General features: G+C 56.3%; 2 protein-coding genes across 2 annotated transcripts; both read left to right on the top strand.

The window, feature by feature from the left end:
- The first annotated feature begins 3371 nt into the window (after positions 1–3371).
- Positions 3372–8021, top strand: TMUB1 (transmembrane and ubiquitin like domain containing 1). The gene is made up of 3 exons (XM_081834554.1): positions 3372–3474; positions 5453–5922; positions 7039–8021. The coding sequence occupies exons 2-3, from the start codon at positions 5489–5491 to the stop codon at positions 7394–7396; spliced, it is 792 nt and encodes a 263-aa protein (XP_081690680.1). The 5' UTR covers positions 3372–3474; positions 5453–5488; the 3' UTR covers positions 7397–8021.
- Positions 8022–11651: 3630 nt separating this feature from the next.
- FASTK (Fas activated serine/threonine kinase) lies at positions 11652–20758 on the top strand. Its single transcript, XM_081834308.1, has 9 exons — positions 11652–12158; positions 13164–13628; positions 15565–15713; positions 17104–17317; positions 17511–17670; positions 17952–18043; positions 19010–19415; positions 20122–20236; positions 20466–20758. The coding sequence occupies exons 1-9, from the start codon at positions 11690–11692 to the stop codon at positions 20550–20552; spliced, it is 2157 nt and encodes a 718-aa protein (XP_081690434.1). The 5' UTR covers positions 11652–11689; the 3' UTR covers positions 20553–20758.
- The last annotated feature ends 3 nt before the right edge of the window (positions 20759–20761 follow it).

The following is a 20761-nucleotide window of genomic DNA, read 5'->3' as shown; positions in this document are numbered from 1 at the left end:
CCAGTCCAGTCCTGGGAGTCTGCTCGAGCACCATGGTCACGCCTGCATGTGGACTTCGCTGGCCCCTTTCAGGGGAAAACATTCTTCATAGTGGTGGACTCCTACACCAAATGGCTGGAAGTCGCACTGGTACCGTCCACTTCTACGTCCGCAGCCATCCGGGTACTACGCAGGCTGTTTGCAACCCACGGGCTCCCTGACACTCTCGTCTCAGACAACGGGACTGCATTTACATCAGGAGAATTTCAAACCTTCACAGTGCAGAACGCCATCCGCCACATCCGTTCGGCGCCATTCCACCCTGCCACCAATGGCCAAGCAGAACGCATGGTGCGGACCACCAAGGACACCCTTCGCCGCATGACGCAAGGGGATTGGGAGTACCGCCTTGCCACATTCCTTCTAGCACAGCACAGCACCCCCAGCTCAACGACTGGCCGGAGCCCCGCTGAACTACTAATGGGTCGGCGCCTTGCAATCAGATTGGACCGCCTTCACCCCGATAGAGCTCAGGATGAGGTAGTGGTGGGGGAAGGCAGGAACCCCCGGACCTTCGAGGCCCAGGACCCAGTGTACGCAAAGAATTTTGGGGCAGGCCCTGCATGGGTACCTGCCACAGTCACCAGGGTCACGGGCCCCGTGTCGTACGAGGTGCTAACAGATGGGGGGCAATGCTGGCGCCGCCACTGCGACCAGATACGGCGACGATTCCCGGGAGAAAACCAGGAGGAGGAGGACAGGTCAGAGGAGTCCCAAGGGAACAGTGGGGCAGTGAGGCCCATAGAGCAGCAGGGGCAAGCAGGAGAGGCAGAATCAGTAAATACAGAGAGGACCCGCGAGGCCGAAAGGACACCGGAACCAGAACCACGACTGAGCGAGCCGGTTGCGCCAGACCAAACAGCCCCATCCTTGGAACACGAGCCAGAACCTGAACCCCGGACCAGGGAACACCCCAGGCCGCAACGCACACGTAGGCCACCGGCGTACCTTGAGGACTATGAATGCGACCTCCCGGGCAGGACTGGAACTTAGAGGGGAGGGGTGTTATGTACTGAGTTGAATAGGATCCAAACTGCAGCAGTCTGATTGGTCCTAGAACAATAGGCTCCAAAAGGCAGCAGTCTGATTGGTCCTAGAACAATGCAGCAGTATGATTGGTTAGCAGGAACCACCCAATCATGCTCCAGATAGAAGTGAATCCACAACCTGATTGGCCTACAGTAGAATCCTGGAATTAGCCAATCATGTGCAGCCCATTGTGTAAATAATGTATATAAAGCAGATACTTTGAGGGGACATTCATTCATTCCTCCTCACCACTATGAGCTGAATAAAGAGCATGAAATCACTTTGCGACTCTGAGTATATTTCAGGGCTTTTGTTGGCCAGTGGCCTGATCCTTCTCTTCTTATGGATCTGTGGACATCAGGGCCGAGAGGAGAAGAACTGAGGGTCTCCTTCCCCCAGTTCCTCTCGAAGCTGTCTGTGGACTGAACTGACATTGGCTACTGCCCCCTTCTGGCTGTCCCTGGCCTTGCACGTGGCTATGGGGAGAGTTGGCTACTGCGAAGCCCAAGCGCCCGTCACCCTCGGGATTCGGAGGGGCCATTCTGCCAGGGAGTCTCCTTTCCCTCTTTAATCCTCACAACAAGCCTGTGTGGTAGTCAGGCTGAGAAGCACGGCCTCTTGGTGAAAAGTTGAAACTACAGAGTTTTGAGAAATTAAAACCTAAAGTCCGAGACTGGTTACATTATTACCAGATTAATGAGACCTTTAAGCAGGACAGGAAACTAGGATTCCAGAAGGAGAGGTCAAAGCTAGAAACAGAATTGTTAGAACCCAATACTAAGAATCTGTCTAGAATGTACAATCTGCTGCTAAAATGGAACACACAGGATGAAACGGTCAAATCAGCTATGATTAAGTGGGCACAAGACATTGGTCATGATATTATGTTTGCTGACTGGGAGCAGTTATGGACCACAGGTATTAAATTCACGGCATGTAGTGCCTTAAAAGAGAATATAATGAAAATGATCTATAGGTGGTACATGACCCCAGTCAAGCTTGCAAAGATATATCATTTGCCCAATAACAACTGTTGGAAGTGTAATGAATGCGAAGGAACTTTTTATCATCTTTGGTGGACCTGCCCGAAGATTAAGGCCTACTGGGAAATGATCTATAATGAAATTAAGAAAATCCTTAAGTGGACATTTGTAAAGAAACCGGAGGCTTTTCTCTTGGGCATGGTAGGCCAAATGATTCCAAAGAAAGATAGAACATTTTTTATGTATGCAACAACAGCAGCAAGAATTCTCTTGGCAAAGTATTGGAAGACTAAAGAACTACCTACTCTGGAAGAATGGCAGACCAAGGTGACTGAATTTATGGGACTGGCAGAGATGACCGGCAGAATTCGTGACCAGAGGAGAGAGACAGTGGAAGAGGACTGGGAAAAATTTAAAATTTATCTTAAAAATTGTTGTAAAATTTCGGAATGTTAAGATGTCAAGGGATTTGATATAAAGAATTACAGCTGTAAAAATTTAAGCTTAAGAAATTTTTAAAGAGAATTAAATATAAAAATGGATGAAGGATTGCTAAAAAAATTTAAAACAAGGATGCAGTGAAGGGGAGGTTTGGGGAAGTCGCGTTATGTTTGTTTGTTTTTTGTTTGTGTTGTAAAATTAATAAAAATCATTTAAAAAAAAAAAGAGAGAAGCACGGCCTCTTGTGGCAGTGAGTTCCACTGTTGAACTCTGTGCTTCAGAGGAGGACTTCCTTTTGCCTCAACCTTCCGGCCTTCCACCGCGTTGGATGCTGCCCATGAAGGAGGAATGATGCAGCGCAGAAGCCATTTGAGAGCCTGCTGTCCAGCATCTTGTTCTCACAGAGGCCAGCCAGAGGCCCCAATGGGAAAACCTCAAGCAGGACTCGAACCCAGAGCCGCTCTCCCCTCCTGCCTTTTCCAGCAACTGGTCTTGGGAAACATTTCTGCCTGCGATTGCGGAGCCAGAGGACAGCCCTTCCTATCCTCTTCCTCCTCCCTCAATTTGCCCGAGCCTCTTTGGAAGACATCCCGTTGGTGGCCTCCTGTGGCAGGCAGTTCCGCGGTTCAACTCTGCGCCGCAGGAAGCCGCCTTCCCTTTCTTCCTCTCGACTCCGCCTCCTCGCCCGGGAAGGGAAAACTACAGCGCCCACAATCCCCTGCGACGACGAGGCCCCCGGCGTGCCTTGCGCTTCCGGGGAGCGAGGGCGCCCCCGCCTGGCAGGCCACTCTCTCTGCGCCGGCGCAGTCGCTCCCGCCCCGGAAGTCGGAAGTCGGGCAGGCGGGGACTACGAGGCCCACAATGCCGCGCGCGGGCGGCCGGGCGGGCGGCCGGAAGGGAGGGCGGGAGCGCCTGAGTGGCAGCGGGAGGAGGATGGAGGAGGAAGCGGCGGCGGCGGCGGCGGCGGCTGGCGGGGTCGCGGGTGAGTCGGGGTCGCGGGGGGAGGGGGGGCGGTTGCTAGGAGACGCCTCCGCCGGGGGGGGCGGGGGCCGAGTCCGGGGGGGGCGCCCCTCCCTCCCTCCCTCCTGCCGGGCGCCCACCTCGCCGGGCTGTTGTGAAGGCGGCGCCTGCGCGGGCGGAGCCCCAGGAGAGCAGCTGGATTGGGGCCCCTCAGCCTGGAGCCCCCAAGGGAGCGCTGCCTCCGGGGGGGGGCGGGGGAGGGGGCTCCCAGCCGCCTTGAGTATTATTATTACTATTATTATTATTATTGCTAATGCTTTCTTTGCACCCCGCCCGCCTGGGCACCTGGCAGCCTACTGCCCCTAAAAACAGAACAGAACCTCAAACCCTGACCCGCCTTCCCTCTCCTGGGCTGCCTCTCCGATGTCTCCGAAAGGCGACCTTCTTCCTTGGTTCCCTGCTCTGTCCTGCAGACAGAAACGCAGCTATACAATCTCATTGCCCAATGGCACCTCGGAGCCGGGGCTCTCTTGCCACAGTGGAACGTAGGTCTCGGTTTTGAGGTTTCCTTGTTGTTCCTGGTTCTACAGTGGTACCTCGGGTTAAGAACTTTGCTTCAGGTTACAGACTCCGCTAACCCAGAAATAGTACCTCGGGTTAAGAACTTTGCTTCAGGATGAGAACAGAAATCGCATGGCGGTGTCACGGCAGCAGCAGGAGGCCCCGTTAGCTAAAGTGGTGCTTCAGGTTAAGAACACTTTCAGGTTAAGAACGGACCTCCGGAATGAATTAAGTACCATATTTTTCGCCCCATAGGGTGCACTGGCCCATAGGGCACACCTAGTTTTTTTTTGGGGGGGGGGAAATACAGAAAAAAAAAATATTTCCCCCCCAGGTGCGGGGCTGGGGTGGGGGAAGCCCGAGCTTGCCCCGACCTCAGCCCCCAAGAACAGGCTGCTATCCGCAAGCCGTGGGAGAGCTGCGCGACTTCACACAGCTCTCCCACCCTTGCACAGAGGTGCGCAAAGCTGAGCTCAGCGCCCCCCCAGGCTTCTGGGTGCAGGCAGCTCTCCCACGGCTTGCGGAGAGCTTCCTGAAGCCTGGAGAGTGAGAGGGGTCGGTGCGCACTGACCCCCCTCGCTCTCCAGGCTTCAGCGAAAGCCTGCATTCGCCGCACACACATTTCCCCTTCATTTTTGGAGGGGGAAAAGTGCGTCCTATAGGGCAAAAAATACGGTACTTAACCCGAGGTACCACTGTATACAGCTTTATCTTTTAAAGAAGAAATCTCAAAAGCGGCACATTGAAATACCAACTCCAAACAACCCAGAGCAAAACAAAGCCAAGCTTCCAGGAGAATATTTCAGCTCCTTCTTGAAGGGGCCTTTGGCTTCCCCCAGTCGCCAGCCTGGCACCCAGACATGCCAGTCAGTTGGACGTGCGCCAGTCGCAAAACACACCTGGCTAATTTCTAACGCTCAGCAAATTCCTCCAGAACCAGATGCTGAAAACTGCAGGAGGAGACATTATGGCCAGATCCTGCTTGTGGGCATCTGGTTGGCTCCTGGGCGTGTTGGTGGGGGTGACAAGCTTCCCATGAGCTGCCAGGCTGATTCCGGGTGAGACACCCCCACCCTCCCAACGCCCTTGGAAGCAGCAGCAAACGTGTCGTCTGCTTCCTCCGCTGGAGGTTTCCAGCAGCCCCATAGAGTTGGGGGTTGGCTCCAGATCTGCGACATCATTGTTTTAATTTTATGCATTTCCTAAAACCTAACCAGACTGTAAAACAAACCCCAATCGCCTCCAGGCTTTCTACAAAAAAAAAAAGAGAGAGAGAGAAAACAAGGAAAAATTGCAACAGCAGTTTAAAACACAAAAGGTTTAAAGAGCAGAACGGGTTGAGAATCTGCTTTCTAAGCCTTGTGATTCTGGGGGGGTGGGGAGTCTGCCTGCTGCTTCTCTTGTTCTCACTGCCCTCCTCTTTCCCTTCCGCCCCCCAGGCGTGTGAGGTGTGCCTCCCCCTGTCGCCGTCGGCCATGGCTCTGATTGAGGGCGTGGGGGACGAAGTGACGGTGCTCTTTGGGGTGCTGTTGGTGCTGCTGGTGCTGGCCCTCGCCTGGTTCTCCACGCGCACAGTGGAGCGAGGGGACCCCCTCTTTGCCGCCTCCCCCCCTCTGGCCGCAGGGGGGCAGCCGCGGGAAGGAGGCCTCTTGGTGGAAGACAGGCCTGGGGCGCAGGTCTCGGGGGTCCGGCAGGTCAAGGACGAAGGGGCGTCATCTTCAGCTGCTGCCTCGGACGCCGGGGAGCTAAGGCATCGGACGGCCCCCAGCCCTGCCCAGGGACCCCGGCTGGCCCCTGGCGCAGAAGCCCCCCCAGCAGACAACACCATCGTCCTGCGGCTGAAGTTCCTGAATGACACAGAGCGCCTGGCTCGGGTCCACCCTGACGACACTGTCGGCACCTTGAAGAGGTGAGGGGCTTCCTGTGGGGTTTTGGGGGGCTGCCCCAGCACTGCTGATAGCTCCCTGTTCAGTGAGTTCCCAGCCCCACTGAAAGGAGCTTCACCACCCACCCTTTGGGGGGCTGCAGTGGCGTCAGAATGCAAATACGCAGCCAGCCCCCCTTCTCTGTTAACCAGGGATGGATTTGAGCGATGAGATGCGTAATCTGTGTCACTTTCCATTCAGACAAATCCCAAAGCGGCTCAGAAACATTAATAGGACATCACAAGTACGGCATAAAACACTGTTATTATTATTATTATTATTATTATTTATTTAATTCTTGTTTAGCCCTTCGTCTGCAGATCTCAGACAGTTCACAACATCAAGTGTATAATTTTAAAAAATCAACAATTATGGTCTAGAAAGCATGATTAGCAACCCAGCAACTGAGAAATAAGCTCAATGTCGCCGTTGTAGTGTAAGTCATATGATAGGCTTAACAAACCAATAGGGCATTTGTAATCTGTGAAACAATATTGACAAAATGGCAACTGAAAAATGAGCTGAACGCTTCTGAGTTCACACACACACACACACACACACACACTCCCAACCACAACTATTCAGTTCATTTAAATGCAGTGCATTAAAAGGACCCTGAATTAGCAGAAATACCTACAGCAGATCCAGAGTTCCACTCATCAGGGGACCATCTCCCTTTGGAGTCAGCCAAAAACTTAAAACCTAGGGCAGGGGTTAAGCCGCTGTCACTTATTAGTGGTATTTGTAGACGGCCCTCCAGATGTATCACAAACTGAGCAGTGTTGGCAGCTTCCTTGTACTGAGTCTGACCCATTACTTCAACTCACTTAGTACTGCCTACACTGGCTGGCAGCAGTGGCCCTCTGGGATTTCCGGGAAGGTTTTCCCCCAGCCCTGCCTGGAGATGCTGTCGGTGGGGAGGGAAGCCGGGACCTTCTGCTTGCGAGGCAGATGCTCTGCTGGTTGAGCTGTGCCCTTTGGCGTTGCTCGGGGGGGGGGGAGCCTTGTGGGGTCCCTTCCGGCCCTCCTGTGCTCGGATCCCCTTATTCAGCCCGTGCCAAGGGACATGAGCCTCTCTCCTTCTCTTTCCGCCCCGCCAGGACCCACTTCCCGGGCCAGGAGCAACTGGTGCGCCTCATCTACCAGGGCCAGCTCCTCCGGGACGACTCTCAGACGCTCTCTGCCCTGCACCTCACCCACAACAGCGTGGTGCACTGCCACATCTCGCAGAACCGGCCGCCGCCCACGCCCGCCCATGGCAACGGCGCCCAGGCGGACGCCGCCCAGGCGGCCCTCAACGTGGGCAGCCTGATGGTGCCTCTCTTTGTGCTGATGCTGGGCGCCCTCTGGTACTTCCAGCTCCAGTACCGCCACGTCTTCACGGCCACGGCCACCACCTGCCTGGCGGGCCTCACCCTCGTCTTCAGCTTCGTGGCCTTTGCCGTCTACCGCAGATAGCGCCTGGACGAGGCCCGGACTCTGCGCGCCAGCCTGCCAGGGGAGGGCAGGGCCCCCAGGTGGACAGAGACCTCGCAGGCTCCCTGACTGCTGCCTTAGAGCTGCCTGGATGTGTGTTCCCTGCCTTTCGTCTTTGCGCCTCCCCCCAGGACGCTGCGTGCAGCAGTGGGCGCCTTGCATGTACCTCCAAGCGGGACTGGACTGGAGGGGGCTGGGGAGAGGGGGGCAGGAGCCGCCTGTGGTGCCTAAGTGGGGCAAGGGCCCTGGGGGAGGGGTGGGTGGATGGGGGGCCTTGTGTGCCTGGGCCGAGAGCAGCGGGCGGGTGGGGGCGTGCCTGGCCATGGCTTCTTTTAAAATTAAAACTGTGAAGGATGGGAAGTGGTCTCCCTCGTGGTGTGTGGCTGGTGGGGGGGGGGGCTAGAAACTCAGATGCATAAGCTCATCACCAAAGGCCACCTGAGAACTAGGTCATGGTTGCCACAACAGACTATCTAGGCACCAATCCCCGCCCCCGGATGAAAATCAATTATAATTATAGAATATATAATTATATTTTAAAGAGAAAATCTCCAAGCTGTTTACAACACATTGGACCATCAAATAAAGCAATCCGGAATGAAACGAATGCAGGCTTCAAGGAGAATATTTCAGTGGCATTTTGCTTTCCCTGTATTTATTTGATGACTTCGTTTATAGAGCTGCCCCACAGCAGGAGGACTCCAGGAAGGCCGTGTGGGGCGGTGGTGAGTGTTGGACGAGGACCTGGAAGATGAGGGTTCGAATCCCCACTCTGTCCCAAGTCTAGGCAGGTGACCTTGGAGTCAGTCGCAGCCTCTTGGCCTCCCCCACAGGGTTGTTGTAGGGATTAGCTGAGGAGGGGGTGAACCGTGGACTCCTTGCGGGGGGGGGGGGAAGGTGGGGCACAAATGCAGGGACTAAGCTCTTCTGCTGACCTGCTTCAGGAAGCTGGAGGGAGCAGCCAGGTGGAGATGGCTGGGGGCCAGAGGTCTCAATGTGGTTGCAGCTGGACCTGTGCCAGTAGCCAAATGCGTCTGGCGCCAGTCACATCTCTTACCGTGGGTCCTGGCCCATCAGCTGTGGCCGTGGGGGTCCCATCAGAGGCAGGATACAGAAGGGCTCCGAGGGTGGGGGGCAGGCGGCCTGGAGACCTTGTTCCAAGCTTTGTTGGCTGTGGGGTGGAAGTGCTTGTGCTTCGGGGAAGAGAGCTGAGTGGAGCCTCCATGGCTAGGGGCAGACCATGACACCTGCTTGTTGGCTTCCCCTGGCAGCCACCTCCTGGCTGCTGCTGCTGCTGCTGCGAGCGTCCGAGGCGGCCTGAGGTTCCTGCCCAGAGCCAGCTGCCTCCTCAGCACGGGAAATGCCCCAGCCAGCCCATCAGTGGGTCGTGGGCATTTCCCCCTCCCCACCCTGTGCCAGGGCACCCTGCTCCTGAGAGAGCCAGCGTGGCATAGTGAGCAAAACGGGAGAATCCAGGCGCGCCAGGGGGGGGGGGCGGGGGGTGTCGTGCGCAGCCAGTGGGGAGAAGGCGGGGGGCAGATGCAACGATGATAATGGGAAACATAATAGACCCTCAGTTCCTCGTTGGAAGGTTTCTCAGCAGAGGCGGTGAGAGCTGCAACCCTTGCATTGCAGAGGCTGGACTAGATGAGCCCGGGGGGACCCTTCCGACTCCGATTCTGGGCTTCTATGTGGTGGAGTTGGAAGGGACCCCGGGGTCATCTAGTCCAGCCCCTGCAGTGCAGGCATCTTTTGGCCCACGACCCCGAGCTCAGGCGCTCCTCTTCCCCCGCCTGGGGCCCGGCCTCTGTCTTCCTTCTGCCGCTGGCCGGGGGCCGCGCTGGATGGCCTCGGGGTGCCCCCTCGCTCTCTCCCAGGCCACGCCCCCTCCCTCTCTGCCCAATCGCAGCCCGGCGAGTACCCGGAAGCTCCCTCCTCCTGCCGCTCGCTCCCGACCGGAAACCGGAAGAGGCGGGGCGGCGTCCGGGACGCATGCAAAGGAGGGGGCGTGGCCTGGGCGGAGAGGGCGCCTGGAGGTCGCGTCGGGCGCGCAGGCCGGCATCGCACCGGTGCAGCTCCGGGGGAGGAAGCGAGGTGAGGAGGAGGAGGAGGAGGAGGAGGAGGAGGAGGAGGAGGAGCGCCCCGGGACCCCCGGGAGAGAGAGGGAGGGAGAAGGGGGCCCGGGGTCACCGGAAGGCGGCCTTGGCCGCAGAGGGCAGCGGAGAAGCTCAGCGAGCTCGACCCCCCCCCCAGAATTAAAGGGGGGAAAGCCTGGATGTGCATTTCCAAAAGAGAAGATAAAAAAGCCCATAAAATAACACCTCCATCCAGCAACCGTGTTGGGTGTTGTGTCTGGACCTATAAGGTCCTCAGGGCTCAGCAAACCTTTTTCGGCTGGGGGCCGGTCCACTGTCCCTCAGACCTTGCGGGGGCCGGACTATATTTTGGAAAAAAATAATAAAAAATGAACGAATTCCTCTGCCCCACAAAAAGCCCAGAGGTGCATTTTCCAGAGGCGGGACGCTCTGTCACTCCCCAGAGACCCCGGGGCCCTGCGGGACCTGACCTCTTTCCGCAGGGCCTGCAAGACGGAGCTCTTCATAGAATAGAATCCTGGAATCCTAGAAGAGTTGGAAGAGACCACAAGGGCCACCGAGTCCAACCCCCTGCCAAGCAGGAAACACCATCAGAGCACTCCTGACATATGGTTGTCAAGCCTCTGCTTAAAGACCTCCAAAGAAGGAGACTCCACCACACTCCTTGGCAGCAAGTTCCACTGTCAAACAGCTCTTACTGTCAGGAAGTTCCTCCTAATGTTTAGGTGGAATCTTCTTTCCTGCAGTTTGGATCCATTGCTCTGTGTCCACTTCTCTGGAGCAGCAGAAAACAACCTTTCTCCCTCCTCTATGTGGCATCCTTTTATATATTTGAACATGCCTATCATATCACCCCTTAACCTCCTCTTCTCCAGGCTAAACATGCCCAGCTCCCTTAGCCGTTCCTCATAAGGCATCGTTTCCAGGCCTTGGACCATTTTGGTTGCCCTCCTCTGGACACGTTCCAGTTTGTCAGTGTCCTTCTTGAACTGTGGTGCCCAGAACTGGACACAGTACTCCAGGTGTCCTTTGGCCAAGGCACAGTCTGACCCCCTCCTCTGGCAATCCTCACAGAACTCTTGTCCAGTGGTTGCCATTAATTTGGTTCTGAATTGATTTTAGAATGAATTGATTTTAGAATGCTGTGTTACTTTTATTGTTGTTAGCCGCTCTGAGCCCAGCTCTGGCTGGGGAGGGCGGGATATAAATAAAATTTATTATTATTATTAAATAAAAGGATACATTCTACTTGTGTAAAAACACACTGATTCCTGGACCGTCCATGGGCCAGATTGAGAAGGCGATTAGGCTGAATCCGGCCCCCGGGCCTTAGGTTGCCTACCCATGTATTAGGTCCATCAATTACCATACAGTTATACCTCGGGTTTCAGATGCTTCAGGTTGTGTTTTTTTCGGGTTGCAGACCGCCGAAACGCGGAAGTACCAGAATGGGTTACTTCCGAGTTTCGGTCGGTGGTTGCACAGAAGCTCTAAATCTCAACTTCTTGCATCCCACACGGACCACATTCGCAACCCAGGCATCTAGTGTATAGCATATATATTCAACACAAAAAAACTGCGGCCATTTGTTGTTGACAAAGGACAGCTGGACATAGAAAGGGCCCCATTCCCTTCAGGAGCTGAGGGCCACATCAGACCTCAATCCAGCCCTGACTGGAGGGATCTTGGCCTCGAGAAAGGCAGACACTCTCACCCCAAGGGGCGGATGAACATTGCTTTGGGTTCTGGGAATGGACTCAGGGTGGGGGTTCCAACAGACACTGGGGGGGCCCCTTCTCCGCCTCCGTCCGGATCAGTTGGCCCCATCGCTCTGGACCCAACTGGACACCTTCCTGAGCCAGGCCAAACGTCTCAAACGTCAAGGCAAAGTCCGACCATAATTTGCTTCCTGGACATGTGACAGGCGGCTGTTCCACAGGGTGGGTGCCCCCACCCAGAAGGCCCTCTCCTCTTTTAACGCCTCCCAGGTGGGGGGCCCCCTGCCTCTTGTGGCAGGGCGTTCCACAGGTTAACAACAACCCCCTTGCCTACGGGCACAGTGCTGCGGAGTGGCCCCCACCTGTGTTGGCTGGGCTGGGGGTGCCGGATCTGTACCTCACCGCCTTCCTTCTCTCCCGCAGGTCTGGGGCTGCTGCTGCCCCCCACTTTGCCCCCTGCCATGCTGCCGCTCCTCCGGGCCCTGAGCAGGGGGGGCACCAGCCCCTCGGCCCCCTGGGCTGACCTGGGCGGGCCTGGCCTGCTCCCGACCTGCAGCTTCTGCCTGGGGAGGGCCAAGCCCCCTGCCTCGCCGCCGGAACCCGGCCCCCTGCATCCCACTGCGGCCCCCGAGGGGTCGCCGGAGAGGCGGAGCAGCTTTATGGCCCTGAAGCGTCTGCTGGAGCGATCGCGCAGCGTCCCCGAGCTCCTGCGCTGGCTGTGGCAGAACCCGGGCCGGGTGTCGGGCGTGCATTATGCCCTGGCCCTCGGCCACCTGGGCCGCCTGCTCCCCCCGGGCGAGGGGGGTCCCCGCCTGGAGCCCCTCCTGCACCAGCCCGACTTCCAGCACCTCAGCCGGGCCGTCGCCAGGCGCTGCGCCCACTTTGACGACGCCACCCTCGTCCGCTGCCTCCAGGCCTCGGCTGCGCTGGGTGAGACCCGGGAATGGGGGGGGGCGCGATCTGGGAATGGTTGAGCGGGAAGGGAACCCCAAAGGTTCTCTAGTCCAACCCCCGGGCTCTCAATTCTCGCCCAGGTCCCCATGCCAGGGCCAGCCCAGTAGCTCAGAGCCTCTCTGCTGATGCTGATTTATTTATCCCATAAACTTATTTATACCACGCTTGATTGGGAAAAGACCTCAAGGTGGTTTAGGAGAAAGGACAAAGCAGTGAAATTGCCACCAGGAGGAAGGGAAAATAATTTGAAAAGTTAAAATAACAGCTTAGCCCTCAGCAAAGTGACGCTCCTGTGGGTAGAGCCACAGACTCTGAATCTCAGGGGTGTGGGTTTGAGCTCCACACTGGGAAGAAGATTCCTGCAGGGTGGGGTTGGACTAGATGACCCGGGGTCCCTTCCAGGATTAAAAACAGAGTAAGACTTGCACCAGCGCAGGATTTGTCCGATTTATGTTTTTAGCAGGTACCGGAAAAAAGAGCACAGTGAAGGCTCCTGCCTATCAGTAGATCCAAAATGTATTATTATTATTATTATTATTATTATTATTATTATTGATTAACTTTATGTATCGCCTTTCATCCGAAGCTTCCATGGCGGTTTATAATATAAAAACACAAAAATACAGATCACAGTAACAAACAAAAGCAATACACTCCCATTTTGAAAGACCATAGATAGTTTAAACAGCTTTAGTCCTGGCGCCTAAAGATAGGTAAGGAGGGCACCAGCTGAGTCTCTTGTGGGGGGGGGGATTGCACAAACGGGGAGCCACTGCAGATAAGGCCCTGTTCTCATGCTGCCACCATGTGGGGCGCTGTCGGGTCCCTGGGGGCTTTGGGGGGTGGCGGGGTGTGTGGGCAGGAGGGGCCGAAGGCAGTCCTTGGCGTTGACCAGGCCTTTCTCTTCTGGCTTCCCAAGGGCCGCCCCGCGGGGTCGGGCAGCGGTGGGACGGCCTCCCCCTAACCCCTGCTCTGCCCCAGGCCTGCCGGGAGACGGCTGCCTGGTCCTGGCGCTGCAGGATGAGGCCCAGAGGCGGCTGGAGCGCCTCCGCCAGAGGGACATCTCGATGGTCAGCGGCAACACCATGCACCTCCGCCCACTGAGCCACGCTGCTGCTGCTCCCACCACCCTTCCAGCAGAGTCCTGCCAGAGCAGCCCAGAGGAACAGCGCCGCCTGCAGACCCTCTTCTTGCTCCTCTCCTACTACCGCCTGCGGGCCCAGAAGCAGCAGGAAGAAGCCCCACCGGTGCAGCGTGAGTTCCTGCGCCTGGTGCGTCTCTTGCTGCGCCAGCTGCAGGTTGCGCAGGAACAGGAGCTGGCGCTGCTGGAGGAGATGTTGTGTCTCTGCGCCCGCGAGGCCACTGGCAGCGATACCCTGGGCGCCATCTTCGGATCCCGGCTCTTCTACCAGAACCGCCGGGAGAACTTCATCTGCAGCATGGCAGGTGGGTGCCGGGGGGGTGGGGGGCGTGCGGGGAAGCGGAAGGCGGTGCCCCAGGGGGGTCAGCTATGGGTGCAAACGTTTATTTATTTTCCCTTTCTAAGCCTGTGTAGAAAAACCCCAGACTGGATATTTTACAAGTTTGTTCTTGTACTTCACCCGATCCTAACCTATTACTGTAATTGTAATAATAGGTTCCAAATATCATTGAATTTGTCACGGCAAGTCTGCAATTAATATGCAAGCTGTTCATATGTTGTGAGTTTGTACAAGTCTTCAATCCAATCATAGAAGGGAACTGCATTTTTGTTTTTCCAATTCATCAGCATCAGTTGTTTTGCCATGGTCAGGGCACAGAGAGTCCATTCGCATTGTCCTTTTGCAAGGTTCCATGTGCTGGGTATATAATTCAAGAGGATATTTTGCTCTGTAAATGTAAGGTTGCTCCATACAGTTCTGTTGATGGTTTCGGTTACCTTCTGCCAAAAAATATTTCAATACAAGACAATGAAAAAACATATGTTTTAGAGAAGCATTGTTCCTGTTGCATCTCCAACAGTTAAATACCTTAGATAGCCTTTTTAAAAATAAATGTAATGGGGTCCAATATATTGTAAATATTATTTTTTGTTGTATGAGCCTCAATTTAAGATCCAGAGACGCCTTTGTTATAGCAGTTAAAACAATTTCCCATCATGTGGTTGAAACTGAGATCTGTAGCTGTGGGTGCAAACATGTGGGTTTGTCCAGGGGGGGGGGTGGCTCTTGGGCACAGAGGGGGCTGTGGGCGGTTCGGTGCCCCCCCATGGACTGCTGCTGCGCAAATGGCTCCCCCGCACCCTTCATCCCAGGATTTGCAATTACGATAAGATATGATAGGATATATTTATTGTCATTGTCCCATACAGAACAATGAAATTGAAAAATCTACATAACACATTCAAAAACCCCTAAAAACTCTGAAACCCCATTTTAAAATGCAATATACTCCTATAGAGACTCTTTATACTGCGTTTAAAACCAGTAGAAACTGTTTCTCAGGCGGCTAGTCCTGGTCTTTATAACCCTGGACCTTCTTCCAGAAGGCAGCAGAGGGCGCCTCAGAGCCTTTTATTGAACCACTTCATATAATCCCATAGTGGTACAGCTGGGAGGGACCCCGAGTCCAACCCCCTGCAATGCAGGAATTTGTTGCCCAATGTGGGGTTCGAACCCACAACCCTGAGATCAAACGTCTTATGCTGTACCAACTGAGCTATCCCTGTGGGCGGCAGAAGGGTTTTTTTCCTATGGGGCTGGTGGGGCAGAGCCCCAGTGCCCCCCAGGGGAGTAGAAACACATCAGTTGGAGTGAGTGAACAGAGGAGGAGGCCAAGGGCAGAGAAGGGCTCTGAGGAAACCAGCGGGAGAGACAGTATGGTGTAGGGGTTAGAGTCATGGACTAGGACCTGGGAGACCAGGGTTTGAATGTTGCCTCTCAGCCGTGAAGCTCCCTGGGTGTGACCTGGGACCAGTCCCTGGGATAGCTCAGTCGGCGGAGCACGAGACTCTTAGGGCCTTGGGTTTGAACCCCGTGTCAGGCAACTGATTCCTGCATGGCTGGGGGTTGGACTAGATGAACCTGGTGGTCCCTTCCAGCGCTACGTTTCCGTGATTTTCCCAGCCTCGCCTCCCTCACAGGGTTGTTGTGGCGTTGACTGAGGGCCCCCTACGCCTCCTTGAGCTCCTTGTAGGAAATGAGGTGGGCTTCTTAATGCCAGCAAGCAAGGGGGGGGGCTTCTGGGGGTCTCCTCGCAGCTCAGGCCCACGGGACACCCCCCCCTCTGCTTAACCCCTCCTGCCACGGAGAGCCCTCCGCCTTCCGAGGAAGCCTGTCCCACCGCCTTCAGGGGGCACACTGTTTATTTGGGGGGCCTGCTGAGCTGCTCTTTCTCCCCGCAGACTGGTTCCCTGGCAAGGCGGGGGGCTTGACCCCTCCCACCATGGCCCTGGTTGCCAAATACTTGGCCCGCCACCGCCTGAGGGAGCCTCGCCTGCTGGACGCCATCGCTACCTTCCTGCTGGAGAGGGCACAGCAGCTGGACAGCAAGGTGAGCTTCGGGGGGGGGGTAGCCTTCCTATTTGGGGTGTCCCCATCCAGAGGTCAAGGAGGACGGACAGACCACCGGGCGCCCTGTGCCCCGGGGTCAAGAGAGAGGGAGCAGTATGGCACCTCCACTCGCCCAGCCTACCAGCTCAGCTTGCTTGCTGCTGTGGTTTTTTTTTGGGGGGGGGCTAAGGACCTGGGAAGAGCCAAAGTACAGGATGAGGCCCATGGCCCACTCAGTATCCTCTTTGCACAGTGGCCAACCAGGGGCCCTAAAGGGAAACCCCTCAGCAGGATTCGAACACAGGAGCAACTCTGGGGTTTCCAGCAAGCATCCCAACAGAGGCGAGAGAGAGAGAGAGAAGCCTGCAAGTACAGGGCGCTGTACAAATTTAATTAATAATAATAAGTCACTGCTCGCCGTCTCCTCCTCCACAAATTTGCCCATTTCTCTTCTGAAGCTGCCCAAGATGCTTCCCATCCCTGCCTTCTGTGTATCGGTTGGATTTAGAGATGGAGGAGAGGATGTTAAGTAATTATCCTTCCTCTTTTCCTGTGTGTCAGAGTCCAGATACCTGCTTCACTGGAGAAAAACCACCTGTGTGCAGCTCATCTCTAGAAGCTTTGAAGACGAGGTTGCATAAACCTTTAGAACCATTAGGATGCTTTAGGCAGACTTGCATTATCTTCTCATTTTTTATCTTAAAAAAATCACTCTCAGACTCTTGGGTAAACAAGGAAAACATAAGTTTTACTCACATCAAAAGTCCTGCCAGGGTTCAGCAGGTACAGTGATGAAATTTTTGCAGGCAGTAACCCCTAATGGTTACGGAAGTCCATGGCCCAGTTCAATTTATGTGCTCCCTGGAGTAGAGCAGGCTGAAAGAAATGGAGATTAAGTTTCTCTTGTTCCCTTTTCCTCCACACAGGATTAGGGGATATTATTATTATTATTATTATTATTATTATTATTATTATTATTATTATTAAAATTTATATGCTGTTCTTCATCCGAAGATCTCAGGGTGGCTCATTTGTGATCTCGGCTGCTCATCCTGTGGCAGGGAGTTCCACAGTTTAGCTGCTGGGGTTCTCCCTGATCCCTGGAGCAGCTCACCTCTCTGAGGCTGCCCTGGTCTGAGGCTCTTGGGGGTCTGGAAGCCCCACCAGCGCAGGTCCCCTCCCAGTGTGATCAGCTGAACACATCGGGACCCGCTCCCTGGCTAGTGCCCTCCATGGGGTTGGCCTAGATGACCCTCGGGTCCCTTCCGACCGGGCGGTTCTGGAAAGCATGCTTCGGAGTCCAGGCTCCCTGGGGCTTTGGGGAGGGGCAGGACGCGATGTTGGGGGGGGGAGGGCAGAGAGGCTGACCCCCCAGGCCTCTCCTCCTGCAGATGATCCAGAAGCTGGTCTTCCCCTTCAGCCGGCTGAACTTCCGCCCGTCCAACCACGCCGCCCTCTTCCCCCGCCTGGAGGCGGCTCTGCAGAAGCCGGGCGTCTCCCCGCTGGCCGCCCTCAACGTCCTCATGTCCTTGGTGCAGCTCGGCCACTTTCCTCCTGCCCTCCTGCGCCAAGTCTTCTCTCCCGCCTTCCTGGCCAACGTCACCAGTAGGTTCCCGCCTGGCGGGGGGTTGGGATGGATGATCTCTGGGGTCCCTCCCCTCCCAGGCTGCCGTTCTGCCATTCCGTGGGCCTCGGGAGGCCGGGAGGTTCAGTGTTTTTTGGGGGGAGGTTGCTGTTCTTCGGGGCCCCCGCCCTGAGCAGCAGATGAGGGGCAGCTCCTCTTCTCCCCCCCCCCCAGGCAGCCCCTGCGGGCAGATTGTGCTGCGCTACCTCTCCCTCTTGGATGCGGCTGTGGCGCTGGAGGTCCCCGGGTACCGCGGCCCCCGCCTGCCCCCCCAGTACCACGTGCGCATGTTCGAAGGGGCGCTCACTGCAGACGAGGCCAAGCGCAAGTACAGGTCAGAGCCCGGGGGGGGCGCGGGGAGGGGGTTGCTCTTTAGGGCTGGGCTTGCCAGGGGTTGGGATGGATGACCCTCTGGGGTCCCACTCATCTCTCCTAGGAAATGCCCATGGACTTGGTGTGAATGACTCCATCCTTTTTTGGAGAGGGGAATATTTAACCTCGGGTTGGGTGCAATAACTGGGGGAGAAAGACCCCCCCCCAGGCTAGGAGGGGAAGAGGGGCTGAGCTGCCATGTGTCTTTTGTCGCACTGACCCCCCCTCCTCTTTGCTCCCCAGCTACAAAGGCCTGGTGGGAGAGGCTCTCTGCCAGCTGGTGGGCAGGGGGTGCTTCCGGCAGAACGAGGTGGTGCCCCCGGGATATGGCCTAGGTGAGTCAGGGGGGCCCATCCTTTGTGGTGGGGAAGGGCCCCCCAGCCAGAGAAGGGGGCTCGGCTTCGGCCCCCAGGTCCCTGACTTCCTTTGCTGTATCAGAGCCGAGGCTCGCCTTCCGCCAGGGCTGCTCTTTTGGGTGATTCTTGGGGTTGGACTAGATGACTCAGGGGGTCCCTTCCAAGGCTCCGATCCTTCGATTCTCGGAAAGGTGCCCTGTGTGTGTGTTGGGCAGGGGAACAGGAAGCTGTTGGATGCGGCGTGCAAAACTCTCCCTCCAACTCCCCTGGCATTTAAGGGGCAGAGGCGGGTGAACAATTTTCCATTCTAAAAACCGGTCGTAAAAGATCACCAACGGATCCAGTCTCAGTTCTGGGGTCATATTGAATTTTCCACGCCAAAGTCTGTCTGTTTCGACAGCCTCTTTGCTTTGTCCCACTTTAGGTATACATTGATGGATCCCATTAGGATGCCTCATCTTTTAAATATTTGCAAATATTTCAACAGAAACGAATTCCTGCTCTAAACACTTGGAGTGCCTTTAAGGGACGTTTTATAGAATCCGTGGACTCGGGGGTTGGGCTGGATGACCCCTGGGGTCCCTCCTAACTCCGCAATCCTGAGATTCTATGAATCTTTCCTCCCACCCCAATGAAACGCTCCAGTTCAGCTGCTTTGGGCTATTGGGGATAAAAAAACCATCAGGGATTTTTCCTTTCTTAATAATTTGGAAAAACTTGCTTTCATCTCCAAGCCTTTCCAAACTCTGTTCTGATCAGTTGGACCTTCTTGGTCCTTTGACATGTCACATGCAGTGGATCGTGCCCCCCCACATGTAACTGCAGGCTCCCTGGGGGAAAGAGTGCTCCTGAGCCCGTGCAAAGTGTTTTTTAGCCACCAAGGAACCCCACTTCTCCCTTTGTCTCGAACCCGCAGCCGATCCCCCTTTCTCTCTTTCTCCGCAGACTTCCTGCTCTGGGTCACCTCTTCCGGTGGCATTCTCCCCCTGGAGGGTCCCCACAGCTCTCCCAAGGGTGCTGCCCACGCCCTCGCCTCTGGATCACAGAACCCGGCATCTTTGGGGCTGGAGTCAACAGCAGGGTCTCAGCTCACCCCGGACAGCTTGTGTGGCCCCAGCCGGAAGCCCTCGCCAAGGACCCCCTCCCTGAGCAGCCCCACGCGGACGGACCCCTCCCCGGCGGGCCCCCCCTGCAGCAGCAATGGGACCCACTTTTTCTTCCCCGCCTGGGGGCCAGAGACTGGGCAAGAGCTCTGCCTCCCCCCAGCGGACGAAGGGGGCCCCCTCTCCCCCCAGGGGCCCAGCACCAAAGGCGCAGCGCAGGGTGGTCCACAGGAGGAGGAGGTTCACAGGTACCTGCAGCATGAATGGGGGGGAGGCACCTCTGACCTGGGGCCACAGTCTTGAGTGGGGGGGGGTGCTTTTCCCGTCGCTTGGCCACTGAAAGGAGGAAAGTGCTTTGCTCTCAGCCCATTCTGCTGCGGTTCCGGCATTGCAGTGGGTTGGACTAGATGACCGCTGGGGGTCCCTCTTCAGTTCTGTGCTTCTCTCCTTCCTGGCCCAGCGAGGGCCCAGAGCCAGCTCAGTTTGCAGGCTGCCTGCCCTTGCCCCCCCCCCCCCATTTGCAGAGCAAGGCAGCGGCCAGCCTCTTGTGGCGATGGCTCACAGCCTCTGCTCTGAACATGTCTGGGCTCGGCTGGGCTAGGAATGCCAAGCCTGAGGGGGGCTGAGTTATGGGGAGGGAGGGGATTGGAGCCTGTTTGCGGAAGGGGCAGTCGTTCTGGGGGCACAGAGGAGCCAAGCCTGACCCCCCCCAAACCCCTGGCTGCCTCTGGAGGTGGCTGTGCCAGGGTGCCCTCTAGTGCCAAGGGGGGGCTCTCCCCCATCTTCTTGCATCTGGGGAGGGGGCCTGCCCCCCGTTTCTGACCAGGGTAGGCGGCCACATCCTCCAGACCTTGCAATGTTTTTTTCTGGGGCTCTTATTGGGGGGAGCTTGAGTGACGGGGGGGGGGTACACTCCCTTTGATACCAGCACCCCATTTCCTCCCCCCCTGCCAGGGTGGTGCTGTCTGTCAACGACCAATGGCACTACTGCCACGGCTCCTCGGTCCTGGTGGGCTCTCGGGCCATGCGCAGCCGACATCTCCGCCTGTTGGGCTACCGCCTGGTGCAGGTAAGCAGGACTCTCCCTCCCCACACTTCCGGATAGGCTGGGCATTTCTGCTCCTGGGCAGCTGTTTCCCAGCTCTTCTGCTCAGAGGGGTCCCCTTGGGCCGAATCTGGCAGCCAGGTTCTTCGGACGCCCGCATGGAGCCTCCGGGAGTAGGAGCAGTCTACCTGGACGCCCAGGGTCCCGGGGTCTTTTGGTCGGCAGGCTTTTCCTCTGCTCTTCCGCTCTGCAGCTGCCCTACCAGGAGCTGGAGAAAATGAGGGGCGTCGAGGAAACCAAGCTCTACCTGAGACGGAAGCTGGAGGAGCTGCAATTCTGAAGGAGACGCCTGGGTGTGGGTCTGTGTGGGTCACCAGACAGCGGGCACGTTTGGGGATGGTGTGGGTCTTTTCTTGCAGAGCACACCTTCCCCCAGTGCACCCCGGAGAGGGATTCGTTCGAAGTGCAACAGAGGGTTTTTCTTTGCAATAATAAATTAAAATAAATTAAAATAATTATAATAATAATAAAGAGGCGAAAAGTCCAGAC

Source organism: Podarcis erhardii, assembly GCF_964252035.2.
Source record: "Podarcis erhardii genome assembly, chromosome: 12".
Classification (NCBI taxonomy): Eukaryota; Metazoa; Chordata; class Lepidosauria; order Squamata; family Lacertidae; genus Podarcis; species Podarcis erhardii.
This window is presented reverse-complemented; position numbering and strand designations above follow the sequence as displayed.